We start from the raw sequence: 16,995 nt of genomic DNA, 5'->3' as shown, positions 1-16,995 counted from the left end.
TTAATTTGTCAACCAAGAAATAGAATTTTATCACTAAGATAAAAAAGAACCTTATTCAGTAAGTGTTCGATTTCAAAAATAGAAGAAATTGTCAATGTAATGATGATATACAAATTGGATCTGTGTCTGACTCTTTGACGGATGGTCATTGCATTGCAGAGTGTGTGTGAAGGAGAGTTTACTGTCAGTCAGCAGAATGTCTGAGACTCTTAGACCTACAGAGAGCACAGAGACACTGATGAACTATAATATCTGTTCTGGAAAGCAAACCCAGCATAAAGAGGTTCAGTGAATGTGGTTTTGAACGTGCGGAGGTGCACCAGCGTGCCATCATTGACTATGTAAAAGGACAAAGTGCCACCAGGATGGTCCAAGTACACTGCTACTCTTTCTGAGGAACAGGAGGGTGAGATGTATGTTCCAACACCATTGTGACAGACTTTATAACCACCATGTCTACATCTTCTCAGACTCCAGGACTGATCACAATCCCCAAACTCTAAGTCAATTACTCCTCTGTTGTTCTTTCTTCTGTAAGCCACTGATACATTAACCTTTCCTGTACACTCAACCTCCCAGTAACAGCGACCTGTTAAAGCATTTGTACAAAACACCTGAGGACATTTGAAACTGTCCGGATGATCAGGATAAGGCTGATACTTCTCCACATAAGTCACCGTCCTTTTGTCAGCAGACAGTGTGAGGTATCTGCTCAGTGTGTTTGTGTCTACTTCCAGTTCACAGACATCTGATGGAGAAAAAGATAAATGAATCAGAACAATCACACTACATATATACTGTCTATTCATACCATCAGAACAATCCCACTACATGTCTATACAAATATTATATACACACACACACACACACACACATATATATAATTATATATTATTGTGAAGATGCTTCTTGGCAATAATTCTTATTCCGTTGGAAAGCCTGTTTATTTCCCCTTTAAATGGTGCCACAATCTTCCCTTGCTAGGGAAGGTGGTGGTAGGGATGATTTAAACAATTATCGTCCCATCTCCAAATTACCCTGTCTGGCAAAAGTCATGGAAGCCTGAGTAAATAACCAACTCAAGCTCTTTCTTTTTCACCACTCAGTACTGAGCCCGCAGCAATCTAGTTTCAGAGCCAATCAGCACAGTTTCAGCCATCACATTGGTGTCAAATGATATAAAACTAGCACTAGTCAAGAAGCATCATTGTGCTGCTCTTTTTATGGATCTTTCAAAAACTTTTGATTATGGTTGATCACCACATTCTTTTAAAGAAATGATCTACTATTGGGTTGGATGAAAGTGTGTGCGTGGTTTTAGGATTACTTGTTTGACAGGCGTCAGTGTGTTAAGTTAGGTCACGCTAAATCTGAATTTTTGTTCATTAACAGAGGTGTGCCACAAGGTTCAGTCTTGGGTCCCATGCTCTTCACTGTTTATATTAATGAAATTATTTCTTGTTTGAATGGTTGTCATGCCCATCTATGTGCAGACAACACTATTTTGTATTGTACAGCAGATTATATACAGTTAGCCATCAAAAACTTGTGACTTGCTTTTAATTCTGTCCAAGAATATCTCATTAGCCAAAAACTGCTACTTAATGAGATTAAAACCAAAAGTATGCTATTCTCCAGAGCCAAAAATATTGATTATGAGAGGGGACACATATCTTATCTAAGTGGCTCAGAAATTGAGAAAATACATGAGTATAAATATCTTGGCATGTGGCTCAATGAGTAATTTACTTTTAAGTTTCATGTTGAAACTCTTGTATCCAAGTTGTGACTGAAAGTTAGCTTTATGTACAGAAATAAATCAAATTTTCCATTATTGTGCAGAAAAATAGTTATTGAAGCTCTATTCTTATCAGTGATGGATTACGGTGATATCAGCTTCAACAGTAAAGCCTCTTGACGCCGTCTATCACTCCGTCCTCAGGTTTTTAACTGGTGATAGATTTGGCACACATCACTATGAGCTGTATGAGAAGATTGGTTGGCCTTCTCTTGAATAGAGACATTGTTTTTTATATATGTTCAAAGCTCTTATTGGTTAACTTCCACCTTATATCACAGAACTGTTGAAGTGGAATTTGGGCACCTACATGACTCGTTCTTCTGAGTGGCTTGTTCTTAAAGTCTCACAAGCTTTTACTGAACTCAGTAAATCTACATTTTCTTTTGATGCCCCAAATTCATGCGACGCCCTCCAGCAAACTCTAAGCATCGGAGTTCTTCCCTCTCCTCCAGAGAGCACTTTTTGTGCAATGCAATAAATATATATATGTATATGTGCATGGTTCAGTGCATGCAGCTTTTTTTACAACACTCACACCCCAATCCAGGTGGCTGTAATGCTTGTAACTGTTGCTGACAACCGCTGACATGGCGGAGCTACAAGTCCCATCTGCTTCTTAAAATTAGCTGTGTTCACAGTCTATCATTGGAAACACCTTGTTCATGCTAAGGAATTAGCTTAGCATTGGGGTCCTTCTCATCCTGTAAGAGTTTCATTGTTGGATAACAACCCGCGTATGTGTGGAGCTTAAAAGCCCCCGGATATGAAAGCAGAGAGTTGGAGGCATTACCTATGGGCCTATATGTAATTGTAGAGGACCATGGCTGGGTTTAGCCTATAATTGAAAGAGCTGTAATTACAGACCATTTGCATGACCAAAAGGAAGAAGAAAGAAAATACATGCATATTTCACAATGTAATAGTCTTTGACATGCTTACGCTTTTTGATACCAGGTTTAAGTCTCTGCAGTCCACCATAGTCCACCCTGGAAGCAGAAACAAATACACAAACAACCTCATACAACTATAGTTGTTCTATATCGACCATTCAATATAAAGTAGAGAACACTGGTAAGTCAGACAAACAGATAAACTGTTTGAAAGCAGCTTTTGTCTCTCTCTCTTAATTCCATACTTGAGGCAGTGTGGATCCTCCAATACAGCAGACAGCTGCTTCACTCCTAACTCCAAAGGTTGATTGTTGCTCAGGTCCAACATTCTCAGATGGGAGGGGTTGGAGCGCAGAGCTAAGGCAAGGGATAAACATCCTTCCTCTGAGATTAGACAGCTTGACAGTCTAAATGAACACACACATGCACAAACACAGATATTTACAGTTATTTACGGGAACCATTGCCCATACCAATGGAAATATGTAATGATGCTCTAAATAAATATATATTGATTTACATATTGTATGACACAGGGGTTAAGTAATACTTAACAAATTCATTTTTCCTCATGAAATTTGCATTGATTGCTCTTTAAACCAGTTGAACCCTAACCTTAATGTTTCCAGTTTACAGTTTAGACTCTCCAGTCCAGCAGACAGCAGCTTAACTCCTGAATCCTGAAGGTTGTTGTCACCCAGGTCCAGCTCTCTCAGGTTAGAGGACTGGGAGCTAAGAACTGAGGACAGAGCTTCACAGCTTCTTGCAGACAGTTGGCAGCTTCTCAACCTGAAAGGTAGAGTCAGTCAGTTAATTTAGAGGTAAAACATGCCAACCATGAAGACGCTGGATAAAATCAAACTAATAGCTGATTCCTGACCTGAGAGTTTCCAATGTACAGTTTGGACTCCTTAGTCCTGCTGAGAGTATCTTCATCCCTGAATCCTGCAGGTTGTTGTTACTCAGTTCCAGCTCTCTCAGATTAGATGGCTGAGAGCTGAAAACCGTAGACAGGTCCTCACAGCTTTCATGAGACAATGAGCAACCACTGAACCTGAAAAACATTTTCAATAGGTCCCTTCAATGATTAATATACAAATCCAGATTATAATTTTGAAAAGTTGAACACTTACCTGAGTACAGCTAGTTTGCAATTTGGAGTATTTAGTCCAGCAGAAAGCAGCTTCACCCCCAAGTCTTGCAGGTTGTTGTTACTTAGGTCCAGCTCTCTCAAGTTAGATGACTGGGAGCTGATAACTGAAGACAGGGATTCACAGCTTCTTTCTGTCAGGTCACAGCTACTCAGTCTTAACATGATCAGGAAACACAGAAAGTATGTGCTTAATGACATTATTGCTTGTCAAATAAAAACAAAATGTTTTTTATGTGGATCGTTATGAATGCACATACAAAGCTTTGTTTGAGGCTTTAACCACTGGCAGCAGCCTCAGAAGAGTCTGCTCTGAAACAGAGTATTTCTTCAGGTCAAACACATCCAGGTCTCTTTCTGGTGATAGTAAGATGAACACCAGGGCTGAACACTGAGCATGACTTAGTTCATCAATCTCAAGACGTCCTGATCTCAGGTACTCTTGGATCTCCTCCACTAGAGAACTGTCATTGAGTTCATTCAGGCAGTGGAACAGATTGATGCTTTTCTCCAGAGACAACTTATTACCGATCTTCGTCTTGATGTATTGAACCGTTTTCTTTTGGATCTGTGAGCCATGTCCTGTCTTTGTAAGCAGAAATTTTAGATGTTTCTGATTTGTCTCTACTGAAAGACCGAGAAGGAAGCGGAGGAACAAATCCAGGTGTCCATTTGGACTTTTCAAGGCCTTGTCGACTGCACTCTGGTAGAAACTTGTTCTGTCAACTAATAACTGAGACAACCAGGATGGTGTCTGTTCTTCTGACAGAAGATTAACACCAGAGGTGGTGAATGTCAGATGGACATGAAGAGCAGCCAGAAACTCTTGAATGCTGAGATGAATGAAGCAGAACACCTTTTCCTGGTACAGTCCTCTCTCCTCTTTAAAGATCTGTGTGAAAACTCCTGAGCACACTGAGGCTGCTTTAATATCAATCCCACTCTCTTCAAGGTCTGATTCATAGAAGATCAAGTTGCCCTTCTGCAGCTGCTTAAAAGCCAGTTGTCCCAGAGACAAAATCACCTCTTTGTTATTTCTATTCCAGTGTGGATCAGTCTCAGCTCCTCCGTCATACTTGATGTTCTTCACTTTGGACTGAATCACCAGAAAGTGAATGTACATCTCAGTGAGGTTCTTGGGCAGCTCTCCTGGCTCTCTTGTTTTCAGCATGTCTTCCAGAACTGTAGCAGTGATCCAGCAGAAGACCGGGATGTGGCACATAATGTAGAGGCTTCGGGATTTCTTGATGTGGGAGGTGATTGTGCTGGCCTGCTCCTCGTCTTTGAATCTCTTCCTGATGTACTCCTCCTTCTGTGGGTCATTAAACCCTCTGATCTCTGTCACCCTGTCAACACACTCAGGAGGGATCTGACTGGATGCAGCTGGTCGTGTGGTTATCCAAAGCTGAGCAGAGGGAAGCAGTTTCCCCCTGATGAGGTTTGTCAGCAGCACATCCACTGAGGTGCATTTTGCAACATCAGTCAGGATCTCATTGTTGCGGAAGTCCAGTGGAAGTCGACACTCATCCAGACCATCAAAAATGAACACGACCTTAAAATCTTCAAACCTGCAGATTCCGTCTTCCTTGGTTTCAGTAAAAAAGTGATGAATGAGTTCCACCAAGCTGTACTTTTGTTCTTTCAGCACATTCAACTCTCTGAAAGTGAATGGAAATATGAAGTGTATGTCCTTATTGGCTTTGTTTTCAGCCCAGTCCAGAGTGAACTTCTGTGTTAAGACTGTCTTCCCAATCCCAGCAACTCCTTTAGTCATCACTGTTCTCATTGGTTCTTCTCGTCCAGATGAGGGTTTAAAGATGTCTACAAGTGTGATCATGGTTTCAGGTTGGTTCTGTTTCCTGGATGCTGTTTCAATCTGTCTGACCTCGTGTTCATTATTGACCTCTGCAGTCTCTCCCTCTGTGACGTAGATCTCTGTGTAGATCTGATTCAGAAGAGCTGGGTTTCCTGCTTTAGCAACCCCCTCAAACACACACTGAAACTTTTCCTTCAGATTAGACTTCAGTTTATTTCTGCAATCTGCAGTTCCTTCCGTCTGAGTTCCTAAATAAACAAAAGAGGAATAAGTAAGTGGATCCTCAGCAACTCAGGGTTTCTAAATATTTAAGAGTCTCAACATTCTTTCCTTATGTATAAGTTTAATTAAGCTTATTGGTGGCTGAATTTAGACATGTAAACCTCTAAACCTTGATGTCTTAAACTTCTTTTTAAATCATATTTAAGCTTTGAAAAAACACTTACTGCTCTGCAGGCAGTAAGCTAGTTCCTCCTGTTTCATTCTCTTCAGGAATTGCAGCGTGATCTTCAGAAATGCTTCTCTGCTGACCCCCACCTGCTCGTCTTCATTGCTGACCAGCTTCTCCTCTTCCATACTCTGTAAGCATCCTGGGTCATTTGATAACAGAACCCTCTTAACTCTCTTCAGCTCGTTCTTAACAAAAGTGACGATGCTCTCCTCAAGCAGCTGGAACAGATTGATAAATTGAAAGTATAATTTTAGTGAAGTGACACAAATTTGTCAGTCTGAAGACCCTACTGGCCTTAGCAGACCAGCATAGAGACTGTTAGGATCATCCATCCATCCATCAAACCATCCATCCGTCCATCCATCCATCCATCCATCTGTCCATCCATCTATCCATCTATCGGTCCGTCAGTCTGTATGATCATTACTTCCATCCATCCATCTATCCATCCATCCGTAAAACCATCCATCCATCCATCCACCAACCCACCCATTAATTCATCCATCTATCCAACAATATCTAAACTCAGTTTTCTTAAAGTAATGCTGTTGTGATACTGTTGAAAGCGATGTTTAATCCGTAGGAAAACACAACTCAACCCACTTTATGTCACCTTTTCTTACCAAATGTTTGATAGAGCGTCTCACATTAAGGGTTAGTCTTGTCCAATGAATATATGGAGCCAAAAATGCTTTTAATTAATGTGAAGGAAAAAATTGGCCAGGCCCTAGTTCTTCACAAAGTCAAACCACTCCCTTGTGAGTCTCGGTCTCAAACAACTCAAGTTTCTTTCCTAAACAAAAGAACTCCCCATGATGCCAGGGCTTAGTTATATACATGAGTTCTGGAATACTACATAATGCTTCACATGTCCTTTACCTTGAATGTCACACTATAACTCTGTTTTGATAATGGCTATATAAACGTAGACAATTATTACTATTACATGTACACACCATTATTATGGAGTCCAGGTCTACTTGATGGCGCTCAGTGGACTGATCGCTAAGAACCTCTGAGTCATTCTGCTGTACTCTGTGGAGAAAACATAAATTTTTGGGGACTTCCTTATTGAAATCTGAAAAATGGTTAATTGAAATATTTATAAACTGATAAACAAGTTTCAGACCTTCCAAAAGTTTGTATTTGGCAAGACCTTCATTGGTGTTAACTGCACTATTCTGAGAGTGAAATTCAGTTTTGGGTAATATTTTCAGACTCAAAACTGGTTTTACCATTTCAGTTGTCTTCTTTCTCTAGATATGAGCACGCTCGTCAAAGAGGCTGAGGCAGAGTACCAAGTCCAAAATACATTGAACAGCAGCCCATTGGGTTTTCAGGCACACATTTAATACATTGTCTCTGGGCAGCAGATTTATCCCTAAGGTTATTTTTAAAAGCCTACCATGAGGACAAATCCAGGTCCCTGGTACTACAAAGTACCAAGTACCTTTCCCAATGCCATTTCCCTAAAAATTTAATTGGAGTTTTTGATAGAAACATAGGAGGTCCAGTGTACTATCAGTATCGAGAATGACGAGGTGTATAGAGCCCACATAACCAAAACAGAAGAGTATTTTATGTCCTATAATTTTTTTTTGTCAACATGGCCCTACCAACAATGGTGAAGGAGGAACATGTTTCAACATCCCCTTAGCAACTTTAAAACCTCCGCACTCAGATTCTGCAGCACTAGGATTTGTAAATGCAAAGTGTTGGCTGCAGACATAGTTGTTGAATCAGAGAAGAAGAAGCAGATATGTTCTTTATACGCCAGTCCACAATCAAGACAAGATGTTGGATGGTAGTAAAGATTAAGCATTACCAAGACGACATATACTTCATCCACTCCAAGTTTAGGATGAAGGTATTGCTTACATTTTTGGAGCAGATGATAGCTTGGACCAGGAAATAGACCAAACGAGATTCAACCCCGCCTTTATGTGGTGTCAGAGTAGTCAAAAAAAAAAAAGGCTTCCCCACTGGGGAAAACCCTGTGATCGCCCCCTTCAGTTAAGGAAACAATTAAGAGAGCTTGGTAAATGCCCAGTTCATACACTTGACATCATGTTTTCCAGAAACAAAGAAGATGAATCTAAATGTTTATGATGTTCTGTTACTGTCCTCAACCATTTTGTTTTCTTGTGTTTTGTGGGTCCTCATGTTCTAGTCTTAGAACACATACTCAAATGTCTGCTCCAACACTGCCCTTAGGAGAATACTTCATCCAGGTAAGGCCGGCTCTATGCATAGACAATATAGGCAAGCCCTGGTTTACATTTATAAGGCCAAAATGGCTGTAGCTGACAATGCATCCAGGCAAAGTGGTAAGTTTCTGCTTTGATACCATGACGTGGGATCAGATCATCCCTAGTGCTGAAAGATCGTTAACCTGCTCAAATGATTTATCTACAATCACTATTATAAGCCTCACTATTATATCACTTATCACTATTATAAGCCTTAATCCAGCAGGTTCTATCTTTGAAGTTAGCCTAGGCTAACATACATTCATGTCATCTGCTGTTGTGGTTATTGGAAGGAGCTTTTCCAAAGACATAAACATATTGATGTTCTTTCCTCAGATGAGTCAGATAATAACAAACATCAGTCAGTTCTATAATACTTACCCTTTATTATCAAAGGTAAGAGGACCAACCATAGACTGGTCACTTTTAATGGACACATGGATCGGTTCAGGACTGTCCGGTCTCTGCTGCTGCATCCTGTAAAAATTATAAAGTAATGAACAAACAAGTTTCAACTTGACAAATGATTACATATGACCAGATTGTCTCCAGATAAAATATAAAACTGTGGACAAATTTCATACTTTCCAAAAAGATGACTTTAGATGTTGTTTTTTTATATCATTATACAGCTTCATATTACACAGAACATACAGTTCAGTCTGACAAACCATGTTTGTAATGTTTCAAATATTGATTGCTGCAGAACATCGTTTGTGTTTGGAGCCTAGGCTCCGATAGTATCACTCCTCACAGTTTTATTTTACATGCAGAAATTTGAGGAATGATGGGATGATATATTAAAACCCCCAGTCGAAGCTTACAGGTGGATGTTGGTGGTGCTCAGAGACGCTGCTTGTCAACAGGCAGGGCAGGCAACTGACTGGAGCCTGATGCCAGTATGGGGACCCCTGAGGGCTCACAGCAACTGAACTGTGACAGTATGTGTGGACTCACTCTGTCTCTGGTTGTTTAAAATATGGTGGTGGAGTCATGGACCGAGCACTCTTCATGAACACACAGCTGGCAGCAGATCCAGGTCCAGGTCCAGGTTCAGGAGAGTCTGGTGTGTACTGCTGCTCTGGGCTTTTAACACACACACACACACACACACACACACACACACACACACACACACACACACACACACACACACACACACACAGAGCTTAGAGTGACCTTCCCCCTGACATGGAGAAAAGTCACAGCCAGTATTAGATCACCATTTCACCTCTGAGCTTCATGTTCCTGATGCAGGGTGGTTTTAGAGGGACCGTCTCCCTGCTCTTCGTTCTCACACTGATCCATCACAGAGCTCAAACCTGCAGAGAGATCCACACTCCGTTACTACAACAAGGTTTACACCAACGACACAATAGTTCTCATGTTATTGTAATTTCTTACACTGTCCTAATGGGACTATTTTAACCTTGTGATTTTATATTCACGTTTATTGTTTATTAGCCCGAGTTGATTTGTACTCTGGGGGCCAGATGGGAAGCTTTGTGGGGCTGGATGTGGCGTGTGTGTGTAACAGCTGATGATCACTGGCCTAGTTGTTAGTTCGTACCCCATATATCCTACAGTCCTTTAGGTTCGAGGTCGCCGGTTCAAGTCCGACCTGTGGCTCCTTTCCCGCATATGGTTCCCAGATCTTGCTCTCCTGACTTTGTCTCAAGACCACTTTTTGGAGTTTTCGTTTAAAAATCAAATGCTTTTTGACTCTGTCTTGTCTTGAATTCAGACTGGGCAGACTCCAGATTTTTATATCAAGACCACCACTGATAGAGTATTCTTTTCACATCATTACTTTGACCTGAAGGATTTCTATCCCCCGTATATGGCCGCAACCTTTCCGGTGTTACAGTCTAAGTGAGTGACATGCCCCCTGTACAGAAAATGATGATTTTCTGTGATATTTATGGTCTTGTTCTTGTATCTCACCGTGCCTTGTTCTTGGTCTTGATCCCTAAATGTCTTGGTCTGGTCTCGGTCTCAGAGCACTCTGGTCTCGGGTATGTCTTGGTCTCAGTTAATGTGGTCTTGACTACAACAGTACTTGATCGTTGTGTATTTTTCTTGAATGAGAAAACATAAAACTAAACTGTAAATACTACCTGTGTTTGCTCATTCTACCCTCTCTCCTCGAGATGCATTTGAGTTAGGAGGATCTCCATGAAGGTAACAATTGTAGGGTTATGAGAGGAGATAGGACGTGAGGACGATGACGACAGTGTTTGAAGACTGTTGTCATTTAGATAAATGGCACCACAGTGTTTATGATCCAAGCGGTCCGACTAGTTCTGACACATTTTTTTACCTGTGATTTGATCTTATAAAATCAGTCTGCTGTTTGTTCTCCTCAGAAACTATACTTACAGAGGTTCATGAAAATCACACTTTAAACACTCTCATGTTACACAGAAAGAAACACTTAAGAATCCTCTCTGAAAATCTGAACAATCAAAAAAATAAATATTATAAACAATCAGACACAATGTGCTAAAAGTGATCCTGTTCATTAAAACATTCACAGACTCTTACCTGAACTGGCTTCAGGTCGACTTAAGGACAGTTTCCTCTTCAATGTGTCGATTGAACACTGGGAGAAAAGACGCAGTTCATTCTGGCTCATCAGTCCTGGTCTTTTGAGGAATCTGATCAGAGTTCAAATCTATAAGGAGGAGGGTGAGGAAAGAACCGGTCTGACCTGTGACACAATCCAGGGCGTGTCTCAGTTTTTTGTACTTAGCTGGCTTAACTTTTGCACTGATTTCTAAGGCATCGACATGAAGTTTGTGTGATTGAAAAACATGTATTTATCTTTTCTGTCTCCAATGCTGCACCTAAAACAGTTCAACAGTCACAGGTATGTTTCTGAGTGCAGGAGGAAGCTGAGACAAACCCACACTGCAAAAACTCTAACCAAAGCAAATTAATTTGTTGAATAAATATCGAATTATGCTTATTTTAAGCAACAATTCACCTGACGGATTCAGATAAACAACTAATTTCAAGATGTAAAAAACAAAAAAGGAGGGAGGGGGAGAGCGGGAGGAGAGAGGAGAGGAGAGGTATGAAGGTAGGGAGGAGCACGGCAGAAAAAATTATCCTCTGCTCGAGCTGCAATCACCTGTGGCCTGCATTGTTGTGTTAGCATGCTAATGCTAGCTCGTAGCTTCATATTGCATGTAAATTGACACAGAATAACCGTGATCTAAAAACTATTACCTAACATCCAAATAATCAGTGAGTATGTTCTTCTTCTTCTCTCTAGTCCTTGACTAAAACAGCTTTTATACACAAGGGGAGGAGCCGGCCGTCCCGTCCATGTAAACACGGCTCTGAGAACAACACAGCCAGCGGGACTCGAGCTTCTCACTCCTTGTAGACAGTCATGACTCAGAGACACATTTACACAGGAGAGACTTGATTTATGATTTATTTATGTGGAACATGTCGCAAATTCTTCCTTTAAGTCTCTTGAAATGAGATGCATCATTGAATTACTTAGTACATGGGGTCCCCCAGGGCTCAGTTCTAGGCCCAGCACTATTTTCAATTTACATGCTCCCTCTTGGTAACATCATCCGTAAATATAATGTCAATTTTCATTGTTATGCCGATGACATACACCTTTACCTCCCGATTACACCTGGTGACCATTCAAATACAACTACTATCCTCAAGTGCCAGAAATAAAATAATGGTCAGACAATTTTCTACAACTCAACGACGCAAAATCCGAAGTCATAGTCATTGGTCCCCCATCCAAAAGAATCCAAATTACTGAACACCTAGGAGAACTAACCCATTATGTGACACCCTCAGCCAGAAACCTTGGGGTTGTTTTTGACCAGGATTTGTGTTTTGAGCCCCAAGTGAAGAAAGTTGTACAGTCCTGTTTTTACCAGCTCAGAAATATAGCCAAGATCGAATCACTCATGTCCCACAAAGATCTGGAAAAACAAATTCACGCCTTCATTTCCTCCCCACTTGATTACTGTAATTAATTATACGCCTGTTTAAGTAAGACAATCAATCCACTGTCTTCAAATTATCCAAAATGCAGCAGCCCGGCTTTTAACAAAGACAAACAAATGTGCCCATATCACGCCAATCTTAGCATCCCTTCACTGGCTCCCTGTTGATCTTAGAATTGATTATAAGATTATTTTAATTACTTTTAAGACACAACATGGGCTGGCCCCTTCCTATATTTCTGAGCTTTTAACTCCCTATGAACCAGGACACAGTCTGAGATCCTCTGGCGGAGCTCTACTGGCTGTTCCAAGGTCCAGGCTAAAAACCAAAGCAGACAGGGCCTTTGCTGTCAGAGCCCCCAGACTTTGGAACAGCCTGCCAGAGGAGATCAGGCTTGCAGATGTAGTCCATTGTTTTACTGACATGGAGAAAAGTCACAGCCAGTATTAGATCACCATTTCACCTCTGAGCTTCAAGTTGCTGATGCAGGGTGGTTTTAGAGGGACCGGCTCCCTCCTCTTTGTTCTCACACTGATCCACCACAGAGCTCAAACCTGCAGAGAGATCCACACTTCGTCACTACAACAAGGTTTACACGTACGACACAATAGTTCTCAGTCCGCTGATGGCTTAGTGCAGGGGCCATCAACTACATTTGTACCAGGGTCAATATGCCTGCCCATAAGCCTGACAGCTGTCAAGCCCGATGTGAAGAAGTCGGCGTCAGAGAGGAAATGTAACTTCTTACATTGACCTAATGCAAGTATTTAAACCTTGTGATTTTAAATTCATGTTTACTGTTTATTAACCCGAGATGATAAGTATTCTGGTGGTCGGATGGGAAGATTTGGGGGGGGCCAATGTGGCCCGCTGGCCGCCAGTTGTTGATCACTGGCCTAGTTGTTAGGTCAAACCCCATGTACCAAGGCTACAGCCCTTTAGGCGGGGGGCCCCGGTTTAAGTCCGATATGTGGCTTCTTTCCAATAAACGCAAACGGCCAAAAATTAATCTTTGATTTACTGATGTAGTACTAGAAATCGGTATTCGTCTCAAGACCGTTCTGGAGACCAATTTTTGAAGGTATCATCTCTGAACTGAAAGCATTTTTACTCAGTCTTGTCTCTGTCTTGGACTGGGCGGACTCCGGATTTTAAATCAAGACCGGTCAAGACCACCACTGATCAGCTATTTTTCCACATGTGAACCTTTCAGGTGTTACGGTCTAAGTGAGTGACACGCCCCCTACACACAAGATGATGATTTTTCATTTATTGTTATGGTCTCGTCCTGCATTTCATCTTCGAGCATTTCAGTCTTGGGTATGTCTTGGTCTCGGTTAGTGTGGTCTTGTCTACAACACTACATGGAGTTTTCTTCCTCTTCCTGCACTTAGTATTTGGCTTTTGTGTATTTTAAGAGTAACTTAACCCTAAAACCACTTTTTTCAACTATAAACCTCTGTATTTGAGTATTAAGTAGTGTTATGGATCAATCCAAGTCCAAATCTCGACATTTGAGTACAAAGTATTGAAATTCGAAATATTGTGTTAGAAATGTGCATAGTGTCTGCCCTTCCGTTTGAAAAATTCCAACGGCTGTGTGGAGTACAGTACTATAGGAGTAAATTACTATGTCACCAAACCTATAAAAGCCTCATCACCTGACTCGGCGAACTGTGGGGAGTCAAGTGTATGTGTGTATTTGTGTGTGTGAGGCAAACATTGTATCATGTTGCGGCTGATAACGGCGTGAAAAGAGTGAGTGGGCAAGTTTACCCCTAACCCTTATGAATCTGATCTGAAGCTAAAGTTCAAATCTAATAAAGGAGCAACGTGACTTCAGCAATGGTCTGACCTGTGGCAATTTTTTTGTAAACAATCAGACACAATGTGCTAAAAGTGATCCTGTTCATTAAACATTCACAGAGTCTTACCTGAAGTCGCTTCAGGTCGACTTAAGGACAGTTTGCACTTCAGTGTGTCGATCGAACTCTGGGAGAAAAGATGCAGTTCCCCGTCAGTCCTGCTGTTTTAATGATACCTGGGACACAATCCAGGGCGTGTCTGCATTTTTTGTACTTGCTTCGATTGGAATCAACATGACGTTTGTTGAAAAGCATGTCAGTACAATAGCCAGGTATTTTTAGCACACTGCCAATCTCAGACTTGTTAGCATCCTGCATACTACATTTGAGCTGAATCAGTACGTACTATGAGTTTCATAGGCAGTTAAGAAAGCAGCCAGCCTTACCATGTGAAAGTGTCCGAGAAAAGAACAAACAACAGAGCAATGAAGAGTGATTATTTTATTCAGAAGTTGCTTAAAAAGTTGTGTTAAAAAAACATTTTAAGATTATTATAAAGACAAAGGATAATAATAAGTTGGTTTATAAGAATATTCATGGTTTAATAGGTTCTTCTCGATTTAAGTAGATTTTCACATTAATACAAACATAACGACCATATATGGACATGCTGTTATAGTGCATGGACCGACAGGGAGTTGGATTAAAAGGACTCCTTGTCCAAACTCCTCATGATGCTCTTAACCCAGGGCATGTTTGGATCCACACAGAGTTGAAGAGACCTTTTCGTGACCAGACTGGAATAAAAAGAGTTGAAAATGATTTTAGATTAATTATCAACCTCTCATTCTCAGAACTTCAGATTGAAGGAAGAAAATTACCCTGTTTGGATTGTAGATTTACTTTTTTGTTTTTTTGTTTGACAATGAATGCAACAGATTGTAAACGCTTTAAAGTCATTAGTGGACCCCTTTAAAAAACGATAAAAAAAGAAGAAGAAATGAACTAACATGCTGCATGTTGGAGTTTTGTTTTGTATTATATCTGACACATCAGCTTCAGGGTTCAAATCCGACCTCGGCCCTTTGCTGCATGTCATCCTACGACTCTCTCCTTGTAACATTTCCTGTCTCTCTTCAGCTGTCCTATCCAATTTTTAAAAAAGTTCCTGGGAGCAGGTACATTATCTGTGCCCTGCATGAATCTGGTTGTATTTATCAGATTGTTTAGAAAAAAAAGATTTCATTTCAGATGCAGATGTCTAAAAAAAAGTGTATCAAATCTGATTCATGGCTTTATGGGGATGTATTAAAACTAGGACTGTAGAGCTGAGCTCCTTTAATGACTTTATCTTATTTCTTCCCAAATACATGTATGTTTTTATTCAAACAGGAAGTAAGGTACCCTCACCTCAACACATTACAAACATTCAAAATAAAAGCCTAACAAAACCAGTTTTTAAATGTAAAATAATAGAACTTCAAACATGCAATTAAAATACAATTAATCGTGATTAAGATTAAATACAATGCAAAAGAGAAAATGGGACATTTAAACCCACTTTGTGACAAAAGGACAAAAAATAAAGATGTGTAAAGAAAGTTGAATCAACCCCTGCTGAATAATCCTGATGTATAAATAAAAAACAAAAAGGCATAAAATCTAGTCAAATTCAAAATGAATAATCAAAGTTCAATCGAAGCGTCAAAACGGGATCAAACACTCACATGGCTGCAGTCAGCTGGCAGCGTTCATCGCTCATGAAATAAGAGCGGATCTGGTTTTTGTTCACCCTCCCCGAGTATAATCTGAAGCAGCAGACCTCGAGGCCGGGTTCATCTGAAGAAGAAAAGACCACACAGTTGTGTAGACTTTCAGATTGTCTCAAAAAGAGTACATTAAAATGATTTTTTTTATTATTTCTTACCGCTGCAGAGGCCAGAGGAGAGCAAAGCAGCTCCCAGCATGCACAGCAGGAGGACGTGAGCGCTTCTCATGATGAAGATGTTTTTCTGTGTGGTGATGATGATAAAGATGAGTTAACACTCAGCTGCTCTCTTTATCGGCAACAACGAGCTCCTAAACAAAATGTGCTGTGGTTTTTGACTTTATTAAGATGAAAAAGCGTCACTCACTGCTGTGGAGGGGGAAGGGGGAAGGTGGGGAGGGTGTTTTTTTCAAGTCGGCTGTGAAACTAACTTTCCTTTCGGCTTTTTAAAAAGGTTGAGTGGTAGATGCAGAAAATTCAGCTGTGGTTAATTCAGATCTGTAGTTCAAAGCATGGCGATGTAGGAGAGCGAAAACAATGTCTGTAACTACAACTACGGCTATTTGTTCTTTATTTAAAGAATAGAAAACTTTTGTGCCAACATGGATGGAACGTACCTCAACACTTTTACCACTCTTATGTTACAGAGATAGAAACACTTAAGAATCAGAATCCTCTCTGAAAATCTGAAGACGCAAAAAATTTATTTTGTAAACAATCAGACAAAATGTGTTAAAAGTGATCCTGTTCATTAAAACATTCACAGACTCTTACCTGAACTGGCTTCAGGTCGACTTAAGGACAGTTTCCACTTCAATGTGTCGATCGAACTCTGGGAGAAATGATGCAGCTCCCCGTCAGTCCTGGGGTTTTATGAAACTTGGGACACAATCCAGGGCGTGTCTGCATTTTTTGTACTTGCTTTGACAAGAATCGACATGAAGTTTGTGTTATTGAAAAGCATGTATTTATCTTTTCTGCCTCCAATGCTGCACCTAAAACAGTTCAACAGTCACAGGTCTGTTTCTGTGGACTGCAGGGGGAAGCTGAGACAAACCCACACTGAAAAAACTCTAACCAA

General features: G+C 40.6%; 2 protein-coding genes across 3 annotated transcripts; both read right to left on the bottom strand.

The window, feature by feature from the left end:
* Positions 1-215: 215 nt before the first annotated feature.
* LOC110003652 (NACHT, LRR and PYD domains-containing protein 3-like) lies at positions 216-11,119 on the bottom strand. Its single transcript, XM_065952591.1, has 13 exons — positions 10,902-11,119; positions 9,589-9,679; positions 9,315-9,443; positions 8,739-8,834; positions 7,065-7,143; positions 6,104-6,326; positions 4,102-5,905; positions 3,825-3,998; positions 3,572-3,745; positions 3,307-3,480; positions 2,937-3,098; positions 2,741-2,787; positions 216-748 (listed from the first exon to the last, which is right to left on the bottom strand). The coding sequence occupies exons 1-13, from the start codon at positions 10,990-10,992 to the stop codon at positions 216-218; spliced, it is 3,777 nt and encodes a 1,258-aa protein (XP_065808663.1). The 5' UTR covers positions 10,993-11,119.
* A 3,513-nt stretch (positions 11,120-14,632) lies between these two features.
* Positions 14,633-16,825, bottom strand: LOC110004107 (C-C motif chemokine 3-like 1). Of its 2 annotated transcripts, XM_065952592.1 has the most exons (5): positions 16,689-16,737; positions 16,532-16,600; positions 16,074-16,158; positions 15,874-15,985; positions 14,633-14,943 (listed from the first exon to the last, which is right to left on the bottom strand). In XM_065952592.1, the coding sequence occupies exons 3-5, from the start codon at positions 16,141-16,143 to the stop codon at positions 14,850-14,852; spliced, it is 276 nt and encodes a 91-aa protein (XP_065808664.1). In that variant the 5' UTR covers positions 16,144-16,158; positions 16,532-16,600; positions 16,689-16,737; the 3' UTR covers positions 14,633-14,849. The 2 variants fall into 2 exon arrangements, with proteins under 2 accessions (XP_065808664.1, XP_020515320.1); XM_020659664.3 differs by lacking the exon at positions 16,532-16,600 and having other exon boundaries at positions 16,689-16,825.
* Positions 16,826-16,995: the final 170 nt, after the last annotated feature.

The sequence above is a fragment of the Labrus bergylta genome, chromosome 3, assembly GCF_963930695.1.
Source record: "Labrus bergylta chromosome 3, fLabBer1.1, whole genome shotgun sequence".
Taxonomy (NCBI): domain Eukaryota; kingdom Metazoa; phylum Chordata; class Actinopteri; order Labriformes; family Labridae; genus Labrus; species Labrus bergylta.
Note: the sequence above shows the minus strand (reverse complement) of the source record. Positions and strands in the feature narration are given on the sequence as shown.

Excerpts from the sequence above, each read along its gene's own strand:
- LOC110004107 (XM_020659664.3), bottom strand. The coding sequence starts at position 16,143 with ATGAGAAGCGCTCACGTCCTCCTGCTGTGCATGCTGGGAGCTGCTTTG. Across the intron at positions 15,986-16,073 it reads CTCCTCTGGCCTCTGCAGCG|ATGAACCCGGCCTCGAGGTC; the intron begins GTAAGAAATAAT and ends TTTCTTCTTCAG. Across the intron at positions 14,944-15,873 it reads TGCCAGCTGACTGCAGCCAT|TCTGGTCACGAAAAGGTCTC; the intron begins GTGAGTGTTTGA and ends TTTTTATTCCAG.
- LOC110003652 (XM_065952591.1), bottom strand. The coding sequence starts at position 10,992 with ATGAGCCAGAATGAACTGCGTCTTTTCTCCCAGTGTTCAATCGACACA. Across the intron at positions 3,746-3,824 it reads TGCAAACTAGCTGTACTCAG|GTTCAGTGGTTGCTCATTGT; the intron begins GTAAGTGTTCAA and ends AATGTTTTTCAG. Across the intron at positions 2,788-2,936 it reads GAGGATCCACACTGCCTCAA|GGTGGACTATGGTGGACTGC; the intron begins GTATGGAATTAA and ends TTCTGCTTCCAG.